This window comes from Meriones unguiculatus, chromosome 1 (assembly GCF_030254825.1).
Source record: "Meriones unguiculatus strain TT.TT164.6M chromosome 1, Bangor_MerUng_6.1, whole genome shotgun sequence".
NCBI classification, from domain to species: domain Eukaryota; kingdom Metazoa; phylum Chordata; class Mammalia; order Rodentia; family Muridae; genus Meriones; species Meriones unguiculatus.
Genome location: NC_083349.1, coordinates 190,168,677 through 190,195,212, shown reverse-complemented (window position 1 = coordinate 190,195,212; position 26,536 = coordinate 190,168,677). Strand labels below are relative to the sequence as shown.

At 41.1% G+C, this 26,536-nt stretch overlaps 1 protein-coding gene and 1 long non-coding RNA gene across 2 annotated transcripts in view; one reads left to right on the top strand and one right to left on the bottom strand.

Annotated features, from left to right (window-relative positions):
- Ireb2 (iron responsive element binding protein 2) overlaps positions 1–25,900 on the bottom strand; it is a 46,084-nt gene extending 20,184 nt beyond the window's left edge. The window contains exons 1-8 of the mRNA XM_021643040.2: positions 25,743–25,900; positions 24,266–24,355; positions 10,506–10,671; positions 9,621–9,758; positions 7,870–8,088; positions 5,063–5,132; positions 4,361–4,544; positions 3,312–3,451 (exon numbers count right to left, since the gene is read on the bottom strand). Coding sequence (XP_021498715.1) covers positions 3,312–3,451; positions 4,361–4,544; positions 5,063–5,132; positions 7,870–8,088; positions 9,621–9,758; positions 10,506–10,671; positions 24,266–24,355; positions 25,743–25,761 — 1,026 coding nt within the window. The 5' untranslated portion in view covers positions 25,762–25,900. The remainder of the gene's footprint in view (positions 1–3,311; positions 3,452–4,360; positions 4,545–5,062; positions 5,133–7,869; positions 8,089–9,620; positions 9,759–10,505; positions 10,672–24,265; positions 24,356–25,742) is intronic.
- Positions 14,066–23,033, top strand: LOC132649751 (uncharacterized). The gene is made up of 3 exons (XR_009588279.1): positions 14,066–14,162; positions 21,879–21,929; positions 22,518–23,033. It is a non-coding gene; the product is annotated as an uncharacterized LOC132649751 (long non-coding RNA).
- Positions 25,901–26,536: the final 636 nt, after the last annotated feature.

Here is a 26,536-nt window from a genome sequence, read left to right as displayed (position 1 = left end):
TAGCTCTGAACTGCCAGAGCTGCACAGTGAGGCACTATCCCCCAAAACAAAACAAACCCCTGAAGTACTCAGGAAAACAATCCTCATATTAATGTCTCTGGAATCAAAGAATATCTTAGATTCCTTGGAATGTCCACAAGCTAGCAGCCCATTTTCTTCATAACAGCACATAAAATAATGATTTTTTTAACAACTGTTGGCATTCTGTAGTTTATGAAATAATAATATACTTAAGAAACTATATATAATGTACTTAAAATTATATGCTGCTTTGCAAAACACTTCAAATTATTAGTATTAGCTCAAATATTTACAGCAACATTATTATAGGTAAATTCATTTTGGTCAAATTTAAAAAGCGAATTTCTCCAAAAATCATTCATTGCTACCAGGTAATTAAAACAACTTTTTTCCCCCTAAATTTTTATTTATTATTTATACAGCATTCTACCTAGCGCACCAGAATTGGGCATTAGATCACACAATAGATGGTTGTGAGCCACCATGTAGTTGCTGGGAATTGAACTCAGGACCTTTGGAGGAACAGCCAGTGTTCTTAACCTCTGAGCCATCTCTCCAGCCCTAAAACATCTTCTAAATGTTTGTTTTTTATGATTTATTTTTTCTTTATATGTATGGATGTTTTGCCTTATGAACCACATTCATGCCCATTGACTGCAGAAGCCAGAAGCGGAGGTTGGGTATCCTGGAACTGGATTCCAGGCCCCTGGTCTTAGTTTTTCAGGATAAAAAGACAAATAGGGGAGCTGGAGAGATGGGTCAGTGGTTAAGCGTATGTACTTCTCTTTTGCAGAAGAGCAGAGTTCAGCTCTCAGCACCCAAAAAGTGGTTCACCATGGCCTTTTAACTCCAACTCCAGAGACTCGACGCCTTTCTGGGCCAGTTTGGGTACCGTATTCATGAGCACAAATATAATACACACAGATACAAACACATATATAATTATAATATAAAAGTCTAAAGAAAACAGATTAGGCCTAGTGCTGCCTTAATCCAATTAATGAAGTGCCACAATATTTGTATTTGGAAAAATAACATTGTTAATCCTATAAAGACCATAAAAAGAACAGGACCTCAACAGAGACATAACATATCCAACAAATATTCATAAGAGGTAAAAATTCTCTCTCAATAAGATGTCAACCACACAAATAGTAATCCTGTTAAGAAAATCAGCCAGAAGGATCTGAAAGTAGTCTGATTTTAGGAAGTCTGAAGAACTAATTTCTTTAAAATCAAAATAGAGCTTCTCCTTCTTTAGGAGTAAATCATGCATTTCTCAATTTAACCTTGTGATCTTTGTTAACAAGCACTGAATTAATCATTTTCCTAAGATGCCAAGTGTTTTCCAGCTAGGGAAAAAGAAATCACTGTTACAGCTGAGAAGGTGGCACTATTGTTTTTACATTGTACAGAATCTCAAAGTCATCATACCAAAACTGCTGAGAAGTGACCCATACTAGAATTATGTGTGAAGCATGTTTCTAGTGCATGCTTTTTAAAACAGAACTTAAACTTAGTGAAAAATAGAAAAATTAAGACTGCAATATACAACTTATTACTCACTATATTAAACACACGTAGCCAGTACTTGTTTTTTCTTTTTTTTATAGGCATCAAGAAAGCTACATACTACCTCAGAGTAATGTTAAAGCTGACAAGGAAGAAGTCAGACACTGTCACCTTTCTACTGCTGATGTATTTTAAAGCAGTATCTAGTAATGGTTTTTAAAGAAAAGATTGGGGAGGAGTGTCAGGTGGCTCAGGGTGTTATGGTGCTTGCTATCAAACCTGGTAACCTGAGTTTGATCCCTGAGACCCACATGGTAGAGAAAACCAGCTTCTCAAAGCTGTCTTCATGACCTCCACATGCACCCAGACACAAAATAAATAAATAAATAAGCAGCAGTAAACTGTACAATTCTCAATTTAACTTTGTGATCTTTTAAAAACTGAGGGTAGGAACTGAAGAAATAATACAGTTGGTAAACTATTTCTTATAAGCACAAGGGCCTCAGCTTCATACCCAAAAAGTCAAACATGGCAGAACGTGTGGTGATCCCAACACTGGAAAGCCAGACAGGTGGACTCTTAGCTAGTACAGTTGACTTGAGAGGTCCTGACTAGGCCCAGGTCATTGAGAAATTCTGTCTCAAAACAAAGGCCAAAAACCAATAGAACAACTATGGGTGTTACCAGTCCTCTACCGGCACTTGCACACACATGAACATGGATATATACATACACATAAAAAAATTATTTTTTGATCCTCCCTATTGAGTGCTGGGATTATAGGCCCATGGCACCACACCTGACTTTTTTTTTTTTTTTTTTTTTTTTGTGGTCTTTGGTCATTTATTTTTTTTATTCTGATGTACATCTGGTGTCTGGCCTACATATGTCTGTATGAGGGAGCTGGATTCACAGGAATTTGAGTTACATACCAGACAGTTGTGAGCTGCCATGTAGGTGCTGGGAACTGAACCAGGGTCCTATATAAGAGTAACCAATGCTCTTAACTGCTGAGCCATCTCTCCAGCCCAACACCTGGCTTCTTAATTAAGTATGTTAAATATAATGTTGTTGTTTGTGTTTTGGGAGACAGGGTCTCTCTATGTAGTCCTAACTGTCCTGAAACTTGCTGTACAGAACAGGCCAGCCTCCAATTCAGAGAGATCTGCCTCCCGGCCTGCACCACCAACCCCAGCCTAAATGTAACATTCTTCTGTTTTATTTGTTTTTCAAGACAGGGCCTCTCTGAATAGCCTTGGCTGTCCTAGAATTCACTATGTATACTAAGCTAACCTCGAACTCACAGAGCTCCACCTGCCTCTGCATCTGGAGTACTGGGATTAAAGGCATTAATCACTTTTTTAAGTCCATATGGTCAACAAGTTATTTATTGAGGCAATGACATATAACCATTAAGTGCATGGCCTCCTGGGTCAGAAGCCTTGGGTGTATTCAGCTTTGTACTCCTTTGATAAATGACTTGGCTGCATGTATTTTCTTCTTAATTAAAATAATTACAATAGTAACTAACTCACAGGCTTGTAATGAGGTTATTTATGTGCTAACAGGTAACAAGTACACATTGACTTTTTTGTACTTAAAAGTACGTATTATATCTTACACTCATTATAATTACTATGATAATATTATGACATAGCTAATAATGTAAGAACCAAGGATGGAAGCATAAATCCCAAGTTTGAGCTCTTGTGAGGCTGCTCTGTTTACATAAAGATGTTAAACAAGTAAGTAACGGAACAACTATAATTTGAGCTTACCTTTGTAATGCCAAGGACAATATCTATGGATGTAACGAAAGCATTGGATGAGCCAGTTAGCTCACAGCCAACCACCTCTGGTAAAGTAAGAGTAACTGGCAGGCCAAGCATAACTGCCTCTGTCTCAATGCCTCCAACTCCTGTTGAGAAGGACAAGTGCATCAGCAAAGAACAGCTGACAATTTAAGTTAGCCAAGTACCATTCAAAACCCTCATGTGAGCTGGAGAGATGGCTCTGTAGTTAAGAACACTGTCTGCTTTTCCAGAGGTCCTGAGTTCAATTCCCATCAACCACATGGTGGCTCACAACCATCTATAATGAGATCTGATGCCCTCTTCGGGAATGCAAGTGATCTACAAGATAGAACAGTCATATGTAAAATAAATAATTCTTTAAAAATCTCCCGTGTTTCATGAATGTGACTTGCGTAGCATCTTACAAGGAGCACTCTTTCACTGTGGACTCTGAACCTGAACCTTTTAAAAAGAATGACTCCACTTATATAACTGAGAAAACAACCATTATAGATGGTTGTGAGCCACCATGCAGTTGCTGGGAATTGAACTCAGGACCTTTGGAAGAATGGCCAGTGCTCTTAACCTCTGAGCCACTTCTCCAGTCCATGCGGTACTCTTAAATTGATGAGAAGGATTAGGGATTTCAAGAAGTAACTGTGCTTAATCTTGAAACAGTTGTTTGTTCGTAATAGTGACATTTCAGAAATAGGGGTAGTAGGCAAGAGATGATCAACAACTGACTAAAATGATTTGGCAGATTTCAGATCTATACAGGCAGCAGGACGTGCAGAAGAATTCTCAGAATAACACCACAGCAATAGACCTCACCATCAGCTACTGTAGTAACTGCCTGGCAGGGGTGCTGTGAGGGCATTGTGCCAATTTTTTTCTTCATAAATCACTTTTACTACACAATTCACAAACTCTTAAGTCTGTTCCTCTGTTGCCAAGATAAGAAAGCAGCCTCAAAGAAGCACTATGTCCTCTGATGTTTACTTCTTCTTAAAAAGAAACCACATATACTTACTTACCCCACCCAAGAATCCCCAATCCATTCACCATAGTGATATGAGAGTCCGTGCCAACTACGCTGTCTGGGAAGAGCAGGTCCTTTTCTTCAAAAACGACTCTTGATAAATATTCTAAGTTCACTTGATGAGCCATTCCAGTTCCAGGAGGGATGACTGCCACATTCTTAAAAGCTCCTGAGCTCCACTGTATTTTGTTTGGATTGAAGAAACAGTGTTAGTGCATTGTATACCTCTGTATTCATAATCAAGACAGAAATAAACATTGAAACTAAACTGTTAGCCAAATGTTCAAAATGGCCAACTCCAAGTTTAAAATAAATACTAAAACCACACAGATAGTGAGCATATGGCATTGTGACAATCATTAAAAACAAATTAAGCTGGGCATAGTGGTATATACCTATAACCCCAGCACGTGGGAAGCTGGAGGCTGAGAAATCAGGTTGAGGCCATTCTCAACTACGTACCAAGCTCTGGCCAGGGCTGTGCTCTAAGACAGGAAAGCCAAGGAACAGGATTATCCACTGCTCACTTACCATACAGCCATGGTTCTCATTATTATTATTGTTGCTTAAATATGCCAAATATGAGGGCTAAAAGAAAGTTCCATGACTACAAAGCTGATCATAAATGTAAATATAAAAAGTGTACAGTATCAGTATTTTAGAAATATTAATCAAGAATTCACCAAATCATTTATACCTTGAAAAATTGAAGCCTCTCTCGATTTCTGCCAAATTCTACTTCTTGATTTTTTAACACTGTCTCAGGTCTAAAAGAGTGAAATGCTGAAATTAAATACAGGTATTATAAAAAAATCATTTCCTTTGTGTCTAAATCTTCACTCTTATACATTTAAAAAGTCCCCGGGAATGTTTTTTTTTCATAATTATTTTCTTTCTCAACAAGAAAGTTCTTTCTGCTTTACACTGCATGCAAGACAGCTATATAACTATTATTTTACTGAGTATATCAAGGCAGAGTCCACATCAGTGCTCAAAACTGCGCTCATACTGCTGTAAGCCAGCTGGACCATGATGAAAGGAAACTAAGCCCTGCTGGAAGGAAATGGGACAATGAGCCAATCAAATGAAAGTGTGCATGCACATTCTCACCCCTTGGCCTTTGGGCCAGTTAAAACAGGCAGATGGGAATTAACACTACTGACATAGGAATGTCACCTTATGGTTTAAAAAGATCTTTTCACAAGTCTTTTCTTCAACTCCACTGAAGCAGAAGCTTCTCTTTCATGTTTAAGTACATTACTTGGGTTATAAATAGAGCTTACATTAATTTATTTGAAGTGAAACAACATTCACCTTTAGGCAGTAAACAATAATACTTTTAGCAAACTAATTTAAAAATCTAACGGACATTTAAAAAAAAATTTCAAACTGCTTAAATCATTTACTTCAACCAGTAGCTAGTTTCCAGAGTTATCAATAAAACTTAATTTTTGTGTATCACCTGGGTTCTAAAAATTATAATTCTTTGTGACCTTTAAAAAAACAAAGCTTATTTTAATAATTTATGGCTAACTGAATTTTGCAGCCATAGCACACTGTAGAGGTTTTACTCAGTCCTTAGGAAACGGTACTCTAACGTCACTCCTATTATTTCACTTTCCACAGAGCTTGGTACTACAAAATATCTTTTGTGTGTTAGACCATAACATGACCTCAAATTAGACTGACTTCAGGGGCCAAATGTTAACTCTCAACTATCTAACTCCTCTAATTCTTCTTCAAATTAACAATTAACACTTTACTGATGCATTTACAAACAGACTCACTATTTTCACACAAGCTGAAACTATAAAGTAACATTCTGAAATTCACAATCAAAATGTAATTTAAATGCTATACTAGGCTGGGCACAGTGTGCACACCTGTGATCCCAGTACTCAGGAAGGCACAGGCAGACAGATCTCTGTCAATTCGAGTCCAGCCTGGTCTACAAAATGAGTCCAGAACAACCAAGGCTACACAGAGAAGCCCTGTCTCAAAAAAAGCAATGAAAAAAAAAATGTCATACCAGGTTACATCTTTAGAAATAAAAATACTGCAGTTAACACTTTATTCTGCGTTTATAAAGATGGCAATTAAAAAAAAAATCAGTAATTTGGCAAGGTGGTTGCGGCATACACCTTTCATGCCAGGACTGGGAAGGCAGAGGAAGGCAGGCCTCTGTGAATTTGAGCCTCCTCTCCAGAAAGACTTCTCGGACAGCCAAGGTTACACACAGAAACTGTCTTAAAAAAAAAAAAAAAAAAAAAAAAAAAAAACAAAATAAAGCTGGCTGATAGTGGAGCACGCCTTTAACCCCAGCACTTGGGAGGCAGAGGCAGGCAGATCCCTATGAGTTTGAGGCTAGCCTGTTCTACAGAGCCATTTCCAGGATAGCCAGAGTTATACTGAGAAACCCAGTCTCGAAAAACCAAAATCAGTAATTTATGAGGCTGGACAGCTCAGTACTTCAGACAACATACTGCCCTTAGCAAAGGAGCCAGGTTCAGTTCCCAGCACCGACATGGTTATCTTACAACCATCTGCAATTACAGTTCTAAGGAATCCGATATTTTCTGGCTTCTGAGGGCTCCTGCATGTGCATGGGGCATTTAAACTCAAGCAGGTAAATACATATTATATAAAAAAATAAAATAACATTTTCTTAAACAGTCATTCTGAATCAACGAGTATTGTCAGAATGTTACTTTGTATATATACTTCTTGTCTTGTGTATAATAGTGTTATTCTCTCAAGTCAAAGCACTCTTAAAAATTAGTGTTATTAACAATAAGGAGTTATTACATAAAATTATTCAAACTGTACAGCAAAGGAATCAGCATAATTAATCCTTATGAGAGGTATGGTTATCACTGTAACTTAAAGCTTTATAGAAACACTAAGCCAAGGTTTTAGAAATACAGTACTTGAAAGATTCACAGACAAAATTACTGCATCATTTGGCATTTATTATGCATATGTGAATATTTTCTTAGCTACTTAAAACCTTAAAGTTTTAATACTTCTTAAACAAAGGTAGATTTGTTCACTCTATGTTTTTATTTTATTTTTATGTGTTATGTACAGGAATATATGTATGCAGGAGCCTGCAGAGGTCAGAAGAGGTAGCTTATTCCCTGGAATCGGAAGCTACAATTGGTTGTGAGCTACCCTGGGTGCTGGGAACTCTACAAGAGAAACAAGTGTTCTTAACCATTAAACTATCTCTTCAGCCCTGTTCGCTAAAATTTTTACAAAGGGTAATTGACTAACAAAGAGGAAAACTTTGCAACTTTATAACAGGTAAGAATGGGTAGCACACATTTTAGCGACAACACCTGGAAGACTGAGGCAGGAAGACTGCCGCATTCCACACAGCCTGGCTACAGAGAGCAGGCAAGTCAGAATGTAAGTTGGGAAGGTAATGCAACAGTAACCAGACAGAAGAACTGATTTTCTTAACTGAAAAATAACCCGACACCAAAAATATTAACAATGTCATACTCAGGCACTGGTTGCAAATGAAAAGGACACAGGATGGGTGTATTCTCAATCTGTGAAGAAAACGTTCCTGAGTTTCGGCTTAGTTCTCCAGAATCACACGGTCCCCGGCAGGCTGTCTGGCCTCGGCATGGGAGCTTCTTGGGCTGCACTTTGAGTGGGGAGAGCTTGCCTGCTTTCTGTAGGTCACCACCTCCAGGATTTGGTGCATTCTGTATTGCACTATTATTTCAAAATGGAAACAAAGTAATAATTTACAAGTGACAGAAACTTTTGCTTTAAAAAAGTCACATCATCAACACTATCTGGAAATGAATGATGTTCAAAGGATATATACATTCAACTTGATGTTAAGAGTATTTCATATTACAAAAAAGAAAAAAATAAGGTAAGATAGTGGCACACACCTGTAATTCCAGTGCTTGGAAGGCAAGAGGACTGACAGGAATTCAAGGCTAACCTTGGCCATACAATAAGATAATATCTCAGCTCAAACACCCCAGATTTAAGTACTTTTCATTTACGGTGGTAAAAACCTAACAGTAAATAGCTCATAATCACACACCTCTCTCCCTACTATGCAGAGCAGCTTGGCCTTGAACTCAGAGATCCACCCTGCCTCTGCCTCCAGAGTGCCATGATTAAAGCCACACCTGGCATAATCATTTTTTATGTGCTCGACACCAATGTGAAAAACTTTGGGCATGTACAGTATATTTTTTCATATAAAAACTTAAAGAAAAGTTTAAATACACAGTACTGGGGCTGGAGAAATGGCTCAGTGGTTAAGAGCACTGTCTGATCTTTCAGAGGTCCTGAGTTCAATTCCCAGTAGCCACATGGTGGCTCACAACCATCTATATTGGAATCTGACGCCCTCTTCTGGCGTACAGGTGTACATGCAGATACAGCACTCCTATACATAAAATAAATAAATCTTAAAAAGAAAATACGCAGTACTGACTCTCATGATAAGTTAGGATAAATTTCAGTATTATTCCACTACTCCAAGGAATGTAAAAAGAAGACTGATGGCAGAAACCAGAAAGCTTCTCTAGTTTCCCCTTGGTCAAGTGGAAGGAAAATAAAGCTCTAATGGACTCAGCATTTTCTTTTATTTATTTTTTTGATTTGTTTTGGTTTTGTCTTTCAAGATAGGGTTTCTCTGTGTTGCGATGGCTGCCCTGGATTCGCTTTATAGATCAGGCTGGCCTCAAACTCACAGAGATCTACCTGCCTCTGTCTACCAGAGTACTGGGAGAACTCAGCATTTTCAATCACCAGTTAAAGACAAATCTCCAGATTCATTCTAAAAGTTAAGTAAACAAAAAATTAAAATGAAACTGTAGCTGGCTATGATGGTGCATGCCTGTAATCCCAGCACTTGGAAGTGGCAGGAGTTTGACAACAGCCTGGTTTATAAATAAGGTTCAAGGCCAGTCAGAACTTAACAGCAAAATCCTGACTCAAAAACTTAAAAAAAAAAAAAAGAGAGAGAGAGAGAGAGAGAGAGAAAACTCAGATACTCATCTCCAAAAGCAAATTATAAGCCTACTTCTATCAAACATGGTAGCAGAAATACAAATATGAAGATAGCTTTAGACTTAGAGTAAGCGCAGAAAATTACAATAATCCATGAACCCCTCCAGTCTTCTTTAATGAGCTTTACTCTGGCCACAGCTGCTCTCCCCGCCTCCACACCACCCGCTTCAGTTAGCTTGTACTACTGTCTTCACAGGCCTGTACTGCAGTACCATTTACTGAAGTCAATCTGTAAAGAATGGTCAACTGTGAGATCTGTTGGACAGGCAGGGTGGACTTTCTTAGGATCACCTCCGAGAGTTTTCACTGCCTCCCTCATAGCAGCAAAATCCACCATTGCCGGTATTCCACTAAAAAAAATAAAGAACAGTCAAATTACAGGCCGAATTGCTTAATTAATTACTTGTCTCCATTAAAAAAAAACAAACTATCATTTTATTTTTGATAATGTACTTATGATATAAAGTTAGATGTACCCCCTGGTTTAATGAGAATTAACACTTAATATTATCTAAGAACTTCAGTGCTCAGGAGCAAAACTGCCAAAAACAACATTGGATATATCAGTGAACACCAGAATTGGTTGTGCAATTCTCTCCTCTATACCCTTCCCCCACCCACCCCTGCATTATTCCCCCTCAAAGCCTTTACAATTTTACATTCAACCATCTGAATGTATGTGTATATAAAACAAACATGTACCAAATGTCAGTATTTTTTATACCGAGGATACAAGGCAACAGGACACATTAATGATTACAGAACAGTAACGTGCATTAAGCGACAACACACTGGAGATACCACACATCAGCGGTACACAAACTAGGCTTGTAGAAGCGGGTAAGGGGGATTTTTTCCTCCAACTTTTACTTTAAGATTCATACTTCCAATAAATAACCTATAAGCAGCCAGAACAGGAAGGGTCAGTCTTTCAGGGTCCTGTAAAGGATCTGAATTTTACTCTGTGATAGAAGGCTTAAGATTTCTAACCAATTCATCCTATACCAGAGATTCCACAAGCGGGAGTGAGATCATCAAGTTAGAGACTAGTGCACTTGCAATACAAGTAATTAATGTAAAATGATGCAGTCACTCACGTAAAATCTTGAAGAACAACACGGGCAGGGAAAAAGGGCACTTCAACATTGCTCTGTTTGGTTTTCCAATCCAAAATGTTCATAACATCTTCCTTTTTCATTAAAAAGCCATCACAATTTCGTACAGCAGCTTCCAATAGGACCCGTATTGAATAAGGCAGAATATCTGATTCAAGATAAAATATTACTATACAAGAGAACAGTCATATCTTCACACTACAAAAATTACAACAGCAAAATCCCCAGTATAAATACATATTGAAAAGCATGGAATGTCAACCAAAAACAACAATGGAGACAACTCTATTGTCCCAGTTAGTCTGAATTATGAACCTGACACAGCCTGGAGTATGTCAGGAATTGAGGAATTGCCTAGTTCTGATTAGCCTGTGGGAATACATGCTGAGGACTGTCTGGATTATCAATAGGCCAGGCCACAACGGGCAGTGCCATCTCCAGGCAGATAGTCTTGGGTTTGAGAAGAAAATGAGTCAGAGATCATCAGAAAGAAAGCAGCTTTCCTCGGCTTTTGCGTCAAGCTGCTGCTTAAGTTTCCGCCCTCAAATATGGGCTGTGACCTGGAAGAGGAAGATGGAATAAACCCTTTCCTCCTCTATGTAACTTTCGGGCATGGCATTTGCCACAGCAACAGAATAAAGTTAGAGCACCTATTAAAGCTTCAAATGCAGGCACCAGCACAAAGAGTGACCCGGGAGGTGAGGCTACAGAATCTCAAAGCCTGGCTCCAGTGACACACTTCCACCAGCAATGCTGTCCCACCTCTCTAAACAGAGGAAAACTGGGAACCAAGTGTTCAAATACCTGAGCCTATGGGAGACATTTCTCACTCCAACCACCACCACCATGCATTTATGAAATAACTACATAGATGCATTTTTTTAAAAATTGCAATGTCTGTAATCCATAAGCGCCAACAGGTAGGAGCCAAATCAACATAATTTGAACAGTATGAGTGCATACAGATGTCTGGTCATAAATAAGCAGACCAGCACCTAAAACGCATTAGCAACTAGGACCACTCCGGCTTTCTTGGTGGGCACAGTAGAAGCTGGACAACTACGCAGCAATGCGTCAAAATTCCAAGTCAAAATTATTTTCAGTCCTGAAATTTATACACAGGTGAACAATCAACTACATCTGTTTTATTCCTTTATTCCAAGTATCTTCCTTTCTTAAGAAGCACGTGGAAGTCATGTTCCAAACAAGAAAAAGAAAAAAGAAAACCATGGGATCAAGAAGTAGTCTCCAACACAAGTGGAAGGGTAGAGATTCGGGACAGTGGCTGAGAGACACAGCGTAACCAGTCTCACTCAACTGGGGCAGAGGTCTACATGGGTACTACTAAGAACAGGGGTCTGGGGAAAAATGACAAATGACTTGATTATCCCATCAGGAGTACAGACTTTTTGTAGACCGGGGATACTAGTTATGGGTAAGGACACAGAAAGTTAGGAAACTGAGAAAGGGAATCATTCATTAATTCCAGGCAAAATACCTCCCAGACACCTTTGTTCTTTCATTCTATCTAAAATAGCAGTCCTGATATTATATTATCTCAAAGCTGAAACACTGCCTCCCTGAAGGAAAACGGGACTGAAAAGAACTAGGAAGCTGATGAGACTTTCACCAAGCTTGGTCTACTGGGCGAGGCATGCAACCAAAGCAAAGCAGCCTAAGTCTGAGGCATACTTGGGAAAAATCTCAAGATGACTAGCTTTCTCTACATGTTATGGAGTATGCCTCTTTGATAAATGTGCTCTGAAAAAGTACAGGGATGCCCTGAAATGGCTGATCAACTACAGAATACCATGCAGCCCATGAAAATAGCTCATCTTGAGATGAGATCATAGGCAGGTTGCTGTAAGAGTCATCGGGCCTATGAATCTCAAGTTCAACGCCATGAAAGAACTTGACCACTGGTAAGAGGAACTTCAATTAAAAAAAAAAAAAAAGACACATAGATACTATTCTCCACATTAGCCAGATCTGACAGAAAAATTGGAAAAAAATGAAGGATGAGATGGATTGTTACCATGCCATTTCTTACAGCTGGCAAGTAGCACAAGAGAAGTAGAGTACAATTAAGATCTGTGCTAAAAAGAACCGTTTCTGGGATCCACAGCCTTTGAACCCACGGGAAGAATCAATGAGCCAGAGCAGAGGAAGAGAATGAGACAAATTAATAAGACTCCCTCCCACCCTGGGTCTGACCTTTACTGTAAAGAAAGAAAAACACATTATTCAATGTGCAGATAGTGGCCTTACTAGTGGCCCAGTAAAAGAAACTATGATAAAACAGGGAATACTTCACCTCTGAACTGCCTTGAATTAGAAAACTTTTTAGGAGCTGGACAGATGGTTCAGTGGTTAAGAGAGATGCAAATAAAAGAATTCCTCACAGCCTAGCTTGTGATGTTGTGGGACAAGGATGTGGATGGCGATGTGAGTAAAGCAGCAAAGAAGCTGAGCGATAAAAGTACTCCTCTGATCCTGAAACAAAAGCTGCATAAGCTGAGGCTCAAGCACGGTGGTCTCAACAGGCCCCACAGACCCGTGTGTCTGAGTTCTTGGCCTATAGGGAGTGGCATTATTAGCAGGTGTGTGCTAAAGTGTGTGGCTGTAGGGGTTGGCTTTGAGGTCCCCTATGTTCAAGCGGAACGCAGTGTGGTACACAGTCTCCTGCCTGAGAATCAAGATGTACAACTCCGTTTCTTCTTCAGCACGTCTGCCTGCACACTGCCATGCTTCCCACCACGATGATAATGGACTAAGCCTCTGAAACTGTAGGCCAGCCCCAATTAAATGTCCTTTCTAAGAGTTGCCTTAGTCACGGTGTCTCTTCACAGCAGTAAAACACAAACTAGACAGTAAGGAAAATCAGTCCCTGTTGGATTTATTAATATAACCCATGAAGGACACTGTGCAGCCCCATGCATAACAGTCCCTGAAGACAATAAAGGACAGCCATGACTGAGGGAACTCGACTAGTGAGCAGCAGTGTGTGATGCTCAGCTCACTGGGCCTGACAAAATTTTGCACACTGACAGTCAAGAAAAGAAGTTTTAGTGGCTTTGCTGAGCCCCATGGCAAGATGTGGTCTTTAGGAAACAGAAGAGCCTCTAGGGGAATCTAACTTAGAACATGCAAATCAGGTTTATAAAGTGCTAAAGCAACCAAAAGGGGATGAAAGAAGGATAAAGCAGATCAAACGGCCTCTCTAGGTATCTCAAAAGTGAATGTACTCGGCTTTGTACAGGGCTTGGCACAGGGGATAACTAACAAGAAGCCAAACAGTGTATATGAGCCTCTGTACCACTTTAAAACCAGAGCAACAATTTTTCAAGGGGCTGCAGTATACTTGAAAAGTTCGTCTTAGGAGGGGGCAGTTATTCTTCCCTACCCCAAGCATATATAAATTGTGTTTGGTTGTACAGTAAATTGGAGAGTGGAGACTGCTTGAGGGTCCAACTCTAACAGAAAGCTCAGCAGATAAGACTAAGCTCCACTCTTCCTTTCCCTGGGCAGGACAAACAGCTGAAGCAACATCATCAAGTGTGGGGACATACAGTAGCCCAATGGTGACATCCTAAGATGAGGCAGGAAGGCTCATCACTGGATCACAGAAAGCCAACCAAGGTAACTCTCAGCCATGATGCTATACCCAAGATCGCTGTTTGGAGGAAACAATAGATAGAAATGTGTTAAATAAATTGTTAATGTGTTTAGTGTCTCTTCAGCTGCTAAACCTCGAGCCAAACCGTTACTTTCTTGGAAAGATACAGGTACTCCTTCAGAGAACCTGTCCATGGTCAGTAATTTACATACATACATACACATATACACGTATGTCACACACACATCATTATATAATGCTAAGCGTCTCATAGTTTTGGAAAAGCATCAGAAAAAAACCCGTAAAATCAGCAGAGTTTGAAGAAACACTATGTGGATAGAAATATGCATGCCCAGAAGGCATTATTATTTAAAACTATGCCAAGAGAAGGTTACCTCTTTATAAGCTGCTAGTCAGACAGGCCCACACCATAAAAGCTATTACCACGGCTGTTGGTTACACACCAGAAGTAGATGAGAAGTCCTTGTTGCTGCCTTCACTGCAGGACGTGAAGAAATAAAACTGAAACAAACACTCCTTCCCTGAGCACTGTACAACCAATATGCCACTAGTAAATGGTGGCACCGAGTCACCGATTTGATTTAAAGCCCACTCCATAAGGGCCTGTGTTTGGTCTGTAAGCCAGGACAAAGACCTGTGGCTGCAGAGGCCATACTCCCTGGTGGGGAGGCTGTTGCTACTGCTTTTATGTCAAATTGCCTTCTAGACAAATTACTCCTGTATTTACTACTACTGTCAGTTGTAGAGGGCATGCACATTCTCACCTACACCTCTCCTTGTGCAAACCCTGCCTAAAAAATTACTCCTGTTTGACCAATAAAAAGCCGACCTAGCAGAACAAAGGTGAGGTAGGCAGAGCTAAGGTCCAAGGGCTAGGAGGACAGAGAGAATCTTGGGTAGGAGACAGACAGTAAGAGGAGGAAGCCACCAAGGGTGAGGGATTAAGGGCTCTGAGGGCAGCGAGGATGGAAAGGAGAGACCCAGATGAAGAATAAGCAAGTATTTATGGAATTATGGATAGGAGTTAGGCCAGATAGGAATGATTAAGGTGGATGGCAAGGGATGAGGGCTGGGATATATGAGAGAGTGTAGGTGGAATTATCTGCCCAACCCAAGGTGAAAAAAGGCAATCATAAAATCTAAATGGTGTGTTTCTATTTGATTGTGATAGCAGGCTAGATAATACCAACCTAATAATTACACAGCTAGTAATAAACATATTAGCCTGATACCGTTAATTTTCCACAACTCATCCCTTCTATATTATGTATCTTTTTTTTCCCCTCTAAGACAGGGCTTCTCTATGTAATAGCCCTGGCTGTCCTGAAACTCACTGTGTAGACCAGGCTTCTTGAACACAGAGATCCGCCTGCCTCTGCCTCCTGAGTGCTGGGATAAAAGTGGGCCACCACTGCATAACTTACATTAACTTTACTAATTTTCTTTTACTAAATGGCACTTTAGCTCAGCAACTGGCGGATATTTAGGTTGTATGGTTTTTAGCTCTATGAAATACTTCCCAAGATTATACCCTAGATACACCTATCTAGGTAAGAATACTATGTTCAGGGCTTGGCAGTTAAGAGTACTGGCTCCAGAGGAACTGAGTTCAATTCCTAGCACCCACAGACTATGGCTCACAACCATCTGTGACTCCAACTCCAAGGGATCCAACCCCCTCCTCTGGCCTTCACAAGCACCATACACACATTGTACACATCCATGGGTGCACATCCATGCATGCTTGTATGCATGCAAAAAATACATAAAACTTGAAAAAAAAAAAAAAAAGAAATATTGTGGGCTGGAGAGATAGCTCAGAGGTTAAGAGCACTGGCTGCTCTTCTAGAGGTCCTGAGTTCAATTCCCAGTAACCACATAGTGGCTCACAATCATCTATAGTGAAACCTGGTACCCTCTTCTGGCATGCAAGTGTACATGCAAACACAACCGTGTATATGAAATTAACAGAACTTAAAAAGAGAATATTGCATATATACAATAGCTAGGCCATACAATAAATTTATTATAACTATTTGTTCATGCATTCACTGGTGCTGACGGCTGAAACCTGGGGCTTGTGTGTACTAAGCAAACATGCTACCACTTTGGGAGCTACATTCCCAAACCCCTAACTTTTTAAGAAACAGTCCTACTATCTTCCAAATAGCCTCTCAGCAAGTCAACAAGGTTAACAGTTTCCTCCTTGAAGCCTTTTTTACAGACTTACTCAGCTCTCTGCAATTTTCTCCCTGGCAAGTTGCTTAAAGACAATTTTCTATGCCTTCTAAATGACTTGCCAAGAGGCACTAATTCCCTTTGTTTCAAGCTGTGCTCATGAAGATGTCTATACAGTGACTGGCTTTGAAAGACCCCATAGAGCAGCATTTCTCAACCTGTGGGTTGTGACCCCTCTCCAAAAATATTTACAATTCCTAACAGTAGCAAAAGTATAGTTATAGGGTTCTGATGAGATGACTCAGTTGTAGAATATATATGAAAGATCTTTGTCTTAGTCACTGTTCTATTGTTGTGAAGAGACACCACACATAAGGCAACTCACATAAAAGGAAACATTTAGTTGTAGGCTTGCTTACAATTTCAGGTTTTGTCCATTATCATCATGGCAGGGAGTATAGCAGCATGCAGGCAGTCATATTGCTGGAAAAGTAGCCAACAGTTATACATCCTGTAAAACAGAGAGACTGGGCCTGGCATGGGCTTTTGAAATCTTAAATCTCATCCTCAGTGACCTATTTCCTTCAACAAGGCCACAACTTCTAGGCCTCCTAATCCTTTCAAATAGTACCACTCCCTTGTGACTAAGCATTCAAATATATGAGCCTCTGGGGTCCATTCTTATTCAGACCACCACAATCTGCATAACTTCAACCATACATCTCAAACTTAAGTAACTGTAATGACCAGTGTAGCACTAGGTGTGTAATTTTGAAGCTTGGAAGACCAAATGTGGTCTGTAGAAAATATTTTAGGATTCTTGGTGGAGCGGAATGGGTTAGATCCCCACACTAGGGAGTGTGGTGTAGGTGGAGAGACAGAACCTGCAGGGAAAGCACTGATGTGTTAGAAGTCAGTCTAGGGAACAACTGCTGCATTGAAAGGTTGGCCGTGGTGTCTCCTCACAGCAACACAACAGTCACTAGGTAACAACTGCTGCATTGAAAGGTTGGTCCCGGTGTCTCCTCACGGCAATACAACAGTGACTAAGACAGAGATCTTCCAACTGTATTCTACAACTCATTAAAACAGCAACAAAAACAGCTGTCAACCTCACCAAGGTCTTCTCACAGTGGGAACTGCTACTCAAGGGCCTCAACATTGTGTCAGTCTGTGGATTAAGGAGGCCCAAGCCTCTTGTTCCCATGCTAGAGCCTAGACTCCACCTGGAAGGTACCTGGAGATAACATGTTAAGTACTGTTTTTTTCTTCAAATCCCTGTATGGCCCATGAGCTCTGAAAGGACTCTTGCCTCCACCATCACCTACTCTCCTAAGGCACACTCATATTGCTGACTGCTTGGTCATGTTCTTCACAGGGTAGACTACAGTCCAGTACAGTGGTTCTCAACCATCCCAATACTGCGACCCTTTAATACACTCATGTTGTGGTGACCCCCAGCCATAAAATTATTTTCATCACTACTTCATAACTGTGATTTTGCTACTGTTATGAACCATAATGTAAATATCTGTGTCCTCTGATGGTCTAAGGCAATCCCTGTGAAAAGGTCATTTGACCCCAAAAAGGGGTCACCACCCACAGGTTATGAACCACTGGTCTAGCACCTCCAGACCTGAAACAGTAGCTCATACAAGCAAACTTCTTAGCAACTGAATATATAGAACTCTATCTTCTTTAAAGAATTCTAAGTCTCTTCCAAGCTAGGCATTTCTCTTAACCTTAGGTCTCCATATAGTTTTCTGGTTTCTCTAATTAAAGTTACTTAAAATTTAATTAAAATTAACTCTCCTCTGGTTGTGCTTTTTACCTCTTGACTAAACCCAGACTGTTATTACATACTAATCCCCTTTCTCACTATTTCCCATAGAAAACTGTGCTCTCCTTAGCATATATGAAATATGAGTACTCAATAACTATAAGCTGGATGAATGACACTGGAACTTAAGAGAGAGACAGGCTTTGCTTCGGGGGATTTCTACAAGTCTATGAATCTAGAAAGTTAATCCTTTACAGATATTGGTAATTTAAACTAAGAAAGTATGCTAATCTGCCAGACTTCTGAAATAAATTCAGGAACCATAAACATCCTTGGGAGTAATAACGTAGGTCCAGCTCTGAAAGTCTGCTATCATATACGAGTGCAAGCTGATGAAAGACAAACCTAGGCTCCTCACAACACGGCTAAATGGCTGCTACAAGACTAAGCAATACAAGACTGAGGATGTGGCTCAGCTGTAGTTGACAGAATGTTTGCCTACCATACATAAATCTTGGGCTTGATTTCTCAAACCACATAAAAAGCATGCCTATAATCCTAGCACTCAGGAAGTGGAGGCAGGAAGTTGAGAAGTTCAAAGTCATCTTCAGCTAAATAAAGAGTTCAAGAGCAGGGTGGTGGTAGTGCACATCTTTAATGCCAGCAGAGGCAGGATGATCTCTGAGTTCCAGGCCAGCCTGGTCTACAGAACTAGTACAGCCAGGGATACACAAGAGATAAACAAACAAATAAAACAAAACAGGAGTTCAAGGCCAGGGCTGAGTAAAAACTATCCTAGGAAGGAACAAAAACAACGACAACAAAAACCCGTAACCTAAGGACTGAAGTTTCTTATTTGGGATTTGGAGCTATTTACAAAGTAAGAAGACACAGAATAGAGGCTTGTTTTCAATCAAGTGACTTGAGTAGAAGGGAAAGAAACATGAAGTCCCTGGAAGAGAAAACAAAGCACACCATCAGTACTGGCCCACTGCCTATTTTCTTGAGCCACAACCAGAATTGGAGGTTGTATACCATCACAATATATTCTACTCTGGCTAAGCTAGTGTCACTTCTTATAATCAAGGAGTCTAATCAGGAACAGAAAACGAAAGGCAAAAGATGAAGTCTTAATGTACCAGGTTAAATGTAGAATTTACCTGGGATCTACAGACTCACATTAGGTCATCTTTAGAAGGAAACTATGTCTAAACTATGTATGTGCACTGCATGTAAGTAAACTCCTTCACTGCTTACCCAACCCACCATTTCCAGAGTCCAAGGAAGAAAAGAGATTACAGAATACATACTTAACCCTTTCCAGAAGGATAGCTGGATCAGCAAAGTAAAACGACAAATTCAGTTAAAGTAATAGGTGAAAAAGTCACCTACAGAGAGATAAACAAAGAACAGTTGAGTGGTCATTCTGGGAATGATTCAAAGTTAATACAGTGAGTTATACACACAGAAGCCTCAGGTAGACAGTAAAAACCGAAGGGAAACAACAAGACCAGGCAGCCTTCAAACGGCAAACAGCTCTGACTGTTTTCCTCTGCTATCTTTGTGTGTCTGAAAACTATCATATTTTCTATTGAAGTTTTTGTTCTTTATAGCCCATGGTAAAGACTGGGACAGCATACATCAATAGCATAAAAATAAAAGTGTGTGATGGAGGTAGAACACCATACTTTCAATAAAATAATACTACGTATCAATAGCTTGGTGTGTGTATGTTAGAAGCCAGGGATGTACACCAATGGTATCCCATTTGCTTCATATGTATGAAGGCCTTGAGTTCCAACTGCTGGGGGTTGGGAGAAATACAATAGAGAAAGCTGGTAACAACTTTACTGTGTAGCTATTACATGCTGGGGCAAAGTTACAGCCAGCCTTTCTACTGGAACTCATGCTCCCTGACTCAGACACCAGGCAGACTCAGATATCAGGAATACTTGTATTGAATGACATGGAAAGATGTACATAATATATTAAGTGAAAAAAAAAAAAGGTCAGAACAGAATACCCACTGTAAGAATATTCATGCTTTAAACATACACATAAAAATGTGACTTTTTGCCAGGCATGGTGGCACAGGCCTTTAATCCCAACACTTGGGAGGCAGAAGCAGGAGGATCTCAGTGAGTTAGGGTAACTTAGTTACAGAGTTCTAGGACAGCCAGCACTGTTACACAGGGAAAATCTGGGGTGAACTGGGGGAAGGGATTGGGGAGTGACTTTCTATTTATCTGTAAAGACGACCTTATCTTGTTTGCAATTTTTCCCCCTCCTTGAGTGCTGGGATGAAAGGTGAGGGTCATCATGCCTGGCTTTTGTTTTCACGTCTTATAAAACACACCCCCACACACCCAAGGCCTCCCCTAAAACGTAAGTATAGATTCCTCAGAGACTGCAATGTAGAAGGAGCTTGTTTTCTTTCTCTTTTTTTCCTCCCTAGTGCTAGGGATCCAATCCAGGGCTGTGTGCATGCTCTACCACTGAGCTGCCTTCTCTGCCCTTGGTATCTGGGGACGGAATCTGAGTATGTAGTTCAGGTTGGCCTTAAACCCATGATCTCTTGACACTAAGCAACAGACATATACCACCACGCCAGGTGAACAAGACAAGGTACAAACACAGTGCTGGCTGTATTTCTAATTACTATAGCTAAGAAAGTAAGTAGTCAGGAAGAAAAAAGGAAAACATAATGAGATGATCTAAAACAAAGGGTCTCAGGCTCCATACTAACTAAAAAATGCATCTTTTACCCTAGCCAGCCTTTCCACTGTCTTCCCTATTAGTAACAAGTGCATTCATGCTTTTATAATGCTGCTCACTTTAATTCTCTGAGCTTAACTGCCATCCACAAGCTCTTGGTTCAATAGCAATTCAACTGCTTCAGACTCTATTACAAGCAACAGAGTCTGTTCTCTGCCTTGGGATATGTATATTTTTAAATTCAGAAGACTGTCACCAAGATTTCTTAAGTTTCTAAAAAGTCAGCATACTAAAAGGTACCAAAGAGGCGACTCAGAACTTTAAAAGAGCAATTTTCCAGAAGGGAGATTGTGTCAGATCGAATTGGGTCAATGTCTCACGTGTGTTCACTTCCCAACCCTGATGGGAAGACGGCTGGAGAGAGGTTCACCTCTGTGACTGAGGCTACTACGGTCTACACAGTGCGTTACAGGACAGCAATGGTTACGTACAGAGACCCTGTCTCAAAAATTAAATACATTTTAAAAAAGATAAAATGGCACTAAGGGGCGGCAGAGATAAATTGTGTTATGCCTTGCCTAAGGACTAAAAAAGGACATTAGGGTAACAAAGCAGATGGTATGGGCTGGCTTATCATCCATTCTCAACCAATTCTACCTGTTTTTCTTCACCAAGAAAACTTAAACTGTTTTTGAAGCTATTTTATTTATTATAATAAATATAATGCTGGTAATTCAGAGAAAATGTTACATATAGATGTCCATAACAGCTTATTGCCCATCAGTGATAAATTAACTTTTATATTATTAATCACCTCCTTTCATGTTACGATTGCTCTTTGATTCTCTGATTCTGTGTTTATCTGTGTATTTATTCTGTGGCCATCTTCAAGTGGGCATTTTTCCATAAGTTATCCAAAAAATATATAGTTTTTTAGTTTTTTGTACTTATGCTCAAGTATGCATGTGGTTTGTTCAAGGAGATGGGTTGTGTACTCTGTATTCAGATGCTAATTTTTGTTTGCCCCTCCCCTATCTGGTTACAGTCAGAGTCTATGAAGAATCTCCTGTATCAATATTGTATAAAAAAGGCCAAGGTAAGGTAAGTGGCTGAGAGGTAGCCATACTAGCATAATTGGATTAGAATACATGAACGACTGCCGAGTTATAAAGCTTTATAGCTTGCTGAATAAATATAATAGGTCTCCGTCAATTACTTGGAAGCAAGGGTGGGTACTGAAAAGGCCCCTACTGTTACCATAATCAACAGCGGATGAAGGTGTAACGTAGTTGGTAAAGTGCTTGCTTAGCATGCAAGAAGCCCTGGGTTTGACCCCTAGCACTACCTAAACAATATGTGGGCAGCACACATCTCAGTACTTGAGAGATGGAGACAGGACAATCATAATTTTGATTCTGGGCTACATATGAGTTCTGGAATAGGCTGGGCTACATATGACTATCTCAACAAAACAAAACAAAACAAATCAAATCAAACCCAAAATCCTTTGAGGCCAGTGTGGTGGCTTAAATGAGAATGGGCCCCATAGACTCCCCCACAGTGGAACTGTTTGGGAAGAACTGGCAGCTGTGGCCTTGTTGGGGGTGATATGTCACTGGGGACAAGTTTCCAGGTTTCAAAAGCCTGGAGCCAGCCTCAGCGCTTAATTGTGGTTTTGTCTCAGGATGTTGAGCTTCTCAGCTGCTGCACCAACACTATGACTGCCTGTCTGCTGCCATGTTCCCCGTCGTGGTGGTCATGGAATCTAAACCTCTCAGCTTAAGCCCCAAATAAACTTTCTGTAAGTTGTCTTGGTCATGGTATCTTATCACAGCAACAGAACCAAGTTATTTTGAAGAAAAGAATTTATGAAAAACCTATTGTGTATGTGTGTATAGTAAGTGTGTGGGAGAGACACATGCCTGTCTGTGCATGTGTGTACAGCAGAGATCAATGCTGGATGCCTGTCACTATTGCTTCCCATTTTATTTTCTAGAGAGACAGGGCCTCTCGCCTAGAGTTTGCCATTTTGGATAGATTGACTGGGCAAGTGAGCCAAGGACCTTCCTGTCTCTGCCTCCACAGAGCTGGAATCACAGATATACATGGCTACGCTGAGCTTTCTAAGTGCTACAGATCTGAACCCAAGTCCTCATTCCTATGTGGCAAGCACTTTCCCCACCAAACCATCGCCCCATGGCCAAAGACTCCTCTCCATTTTTTGGTAAACAATTTTCTAAAACCAATACAAAATCATCAGTTAAGGGATAAAATAAGTGAAAGACATAAAGTACAAGAAAAGAACCAATCTCTCCTATCAATACAAATCACTACAACAGAAGGCTACTGGTGTCACTCTAGGAAATGTTACTTTTCAAGAGCAATCTGATTCTAAGACAGGGATCTTCTAAGACACCAATATCTATACTGTCTCACAATGCACAGACACACTGTACACAACAGTCTAGAATGTTTAAATTCATAAAACACCTACATTGCTCATAAAGGAGGAATAAAACAGGATTAAAGAAAAACTTTCTCCAGACCGTATAAGGCTGGGCATGTCCTTTTTAATAAAGCTTTAACTGAAAAGTTTGCCAACAACCATCTTCTTTGGTCTTTGGTCTGGTTGGGAAAGTTACTCAGCTGTCAACTAAGAGCTGAGACTGCTGGGGCATTCTCTCCATTCCAGTACTTGGGAGGCTGAGACAGGAATGACGGACAGTTCAGGCCAACCCCGGCTACTTGTGAAACCGTCTTAAAACAAAAGAGGACTAAAAATCAAAGTTAAGACTCTATCCACCCAATGGCCAAGAGGTAACCACATTCATTCTTCTGAGGACCCAGGGAAAGGTCTGCCCCTGGTGAGGAATGTGGAAATGTTTGTCGACGTGTCAGAGAACGGGTAGTGGCCTAGTAGTGATGAACAATGCCAAACAGTAGGCTCAGTTGATGACCCTGTTTAGAGACGCAGTGAAGAATATCAGAGGCTCTGGGTAGTGGTGGTTCATGCCTTTGCTCTTAGCACTTGGGAGGCAAAGCAGGTGGATCTCTCTGTTTGAGGCCAGCCTATTCTACAGTGTCAAGACAGCCAAGTTCTACAGAAGAAAAACAAAACAAACAAACAAAGAGGCACTGACCACTTGAAAAAGTTAATAAACACATTAAATCACTCCAGAATATTCTTATGTTTTCTTTTTCTTTGGGGGATGGAGAGGAAGACTACATAATTACAAGTTGTAAAGAAGAAATCAAGGTATGGGTTTCCATTTTCCTCAACCAGAAGTCCCAAAGGAAGTTTTGTGAATCTGAAACACGGGTTTACCTGTTGCTACATGGTGGAAATAAACTTAAAATATCTTCAGCTCAGCTTGACCAATGCATTATAATTACTAAAAACTAAAGCCCAAGGAAAATGTAAAGCTACATTACCATACTTGGTGCCTCCAAGTTTAGGTACATTGAAGAACTTCTTTTGTGAATTGCCACTTAATGTTTCAATAAGGTACTCAAAGGTGTATCCTGGGGGTGGGAGGGAGAAAGAGCAAACCTTTCATTAAATACAGTTACCAAGTTATGTTATTCAAGGAAAAAAACACCCAAAAATTTGGTCAGCAGACCTTTGTGCAGTGATGGAAATGTACACTGTAAGGCAGCACAAGTGGCTATTAAGCCCTTGAACTGTGGCTGCAGTGATGAGGTGATGGAGTGTTCCACATTACAGATTCAAGCTTAGCCTCCACCACAGTGGGACAGTAATTCTAAGCTGTGACTCTTGTCAAGTAGAAAACCAGTAAGATAATTTACTACTTTGCCCACTGAGACAGGGTGTGCCACTGTAGCCCAGATTGGACTTAAAAACTCACAGGGCAACTCAGGAGGGCCTCCTACTAGAGGTAATCATCCTCTGACTCCTGAATGCTGGGATTACAGACATGAGCCACCATGTTCACCTAGTGGCTTTTCAATCTTAAAAATGTTAAATGTCTGGAAGGAGACAGGAATGATTTAAATGTGGTGCAAGCATTCAAAAAAACATGCCCTGAAAATTGTCTAAGTACAGGGAGAATGATTTAAGAAAACCATTTTTTTAGGTTTTCAAAAAAAGACAATTAACAATCCAATGATAGAACACTAACAAGATAAAAAAAAAAAACCGTGGCCATCAAAGTATCTACATAAAATGTTACAGCCTAACAGACATGCCCATATGGTTATGCACCAATTGATTATGGCCCCACTCTCAGTGTAGTGGGAAAGGGTGAGGCAACCTTGGAGTTGAAAAGATTTCATTGTGCAGACTCATTATGTGGATGGGCGGGACCCCTAAACACTGCTAAGATCTTCCTCCAAAACAAGAAAAGATAAGCACGGTCCACTTGGAATGGAGAGTGTTTTTCTTTTGTGAAGGGAGGTGGATGGGGGAGGAGACTGCAATAAATAATCTGGGAACCGGCTAATGTTCAGCCTCGACAGCCCATCACTCCACTTCCAGAAGCAAATAAAGAGGGAGAGACTCCAGGCTATTGAGTGCAAAGAACAACGGGCGGCGTGAAGCCCAAACAAGGGGACCCAGGTCTTCCCAAACCTCAATGCTCACAAAAGGGGGGCGGGGAGAGGAAGACGTGGGCTTGTCCCTGCCCTAGGAGTTACTCCCTGGGGCCTGCAGGCTGCCGACACCAAGCAGCGGGCCCCGGCCAGTGGCGGAATTAGGGCCCAGCTAGAGAGCAGGACGCGGGCGAGAAGGCCTGGCTTTGGCGGCCTCGGGCCCAGGGTTGGGGAGAACGGCCAAGCCCTGAGGGCCCGGGGCGACCCCCGGTGTGACCGTAAGAAAAGAAAAGCAAGGGCCACGGCGGACGGCAGCGCACGCCTCCAGCCGCCAGCGCTCAGGCGGCGGCCAGGAACTGACCTGCACTTGGGGAGTCCATCGCCGGAGACCATATTATCCCCGCGGGGAGGGGGCCGGCAGGGGAAGGAGGGGGCGGCCAGGCCGGGGAGACAGGGAGGAAGGCTGGCGGACTGGCAGGGGAAGGAGGAAGGAAGCGGTCTCGTGCAAACACCGCGAGAGCTGCAGAGCCGGCCCCGGGTCCGTGCTCACGGGATTTGCCGGCTAGCTCTCGCGAGATCTTCGGACCGGCGAAACAAAGAAAGAGAGGGGCCGAGCCAGCTGGTAGGCGGGTCTCTGCGCAGTCAGCTGCTCGCTGGAGCTGGGGTGGGACGGTTGGGCGGAGCCTTGGGAGGTAGGTTTGAAGGTAGGACGCCAGAAGTTCCGTTAGGTCGTTCTAGCCCAGAAGTGTTTGATGAGGTTTGAGGTCCGGAGAGGTCTGCAGGGTATCTTTAGGATGAAAGCGCCAGGATTGGAACTCATTATCCCCGCCTGGTAAAGCCTGTTTTAAGCCGCCGCCTTCTCCAGAGATGTGCGGGCTGATGGGACACACAGGCAATCAACTAATTGAATGAATTAAAAATCCCATAGTCTCCTATAACTTCAGCCTTTCTCTTTCCAGTAGCAGTTAATCGTGATGGTGTCTTAAGTCCCTCTGCCCAGCCAGGGAGAATCCTTATATTTTCCCTGTCTGCTGCTGTCTCTTGGTTAGCAGACTCTGGAGTTGCCTGCATTCACCCTCTTCCCCACTCCCATTCCTTCACAGACTGGTTTCCACTTCCAAAAATACCTGTGATCAAGGTAGACATAACTGTTTG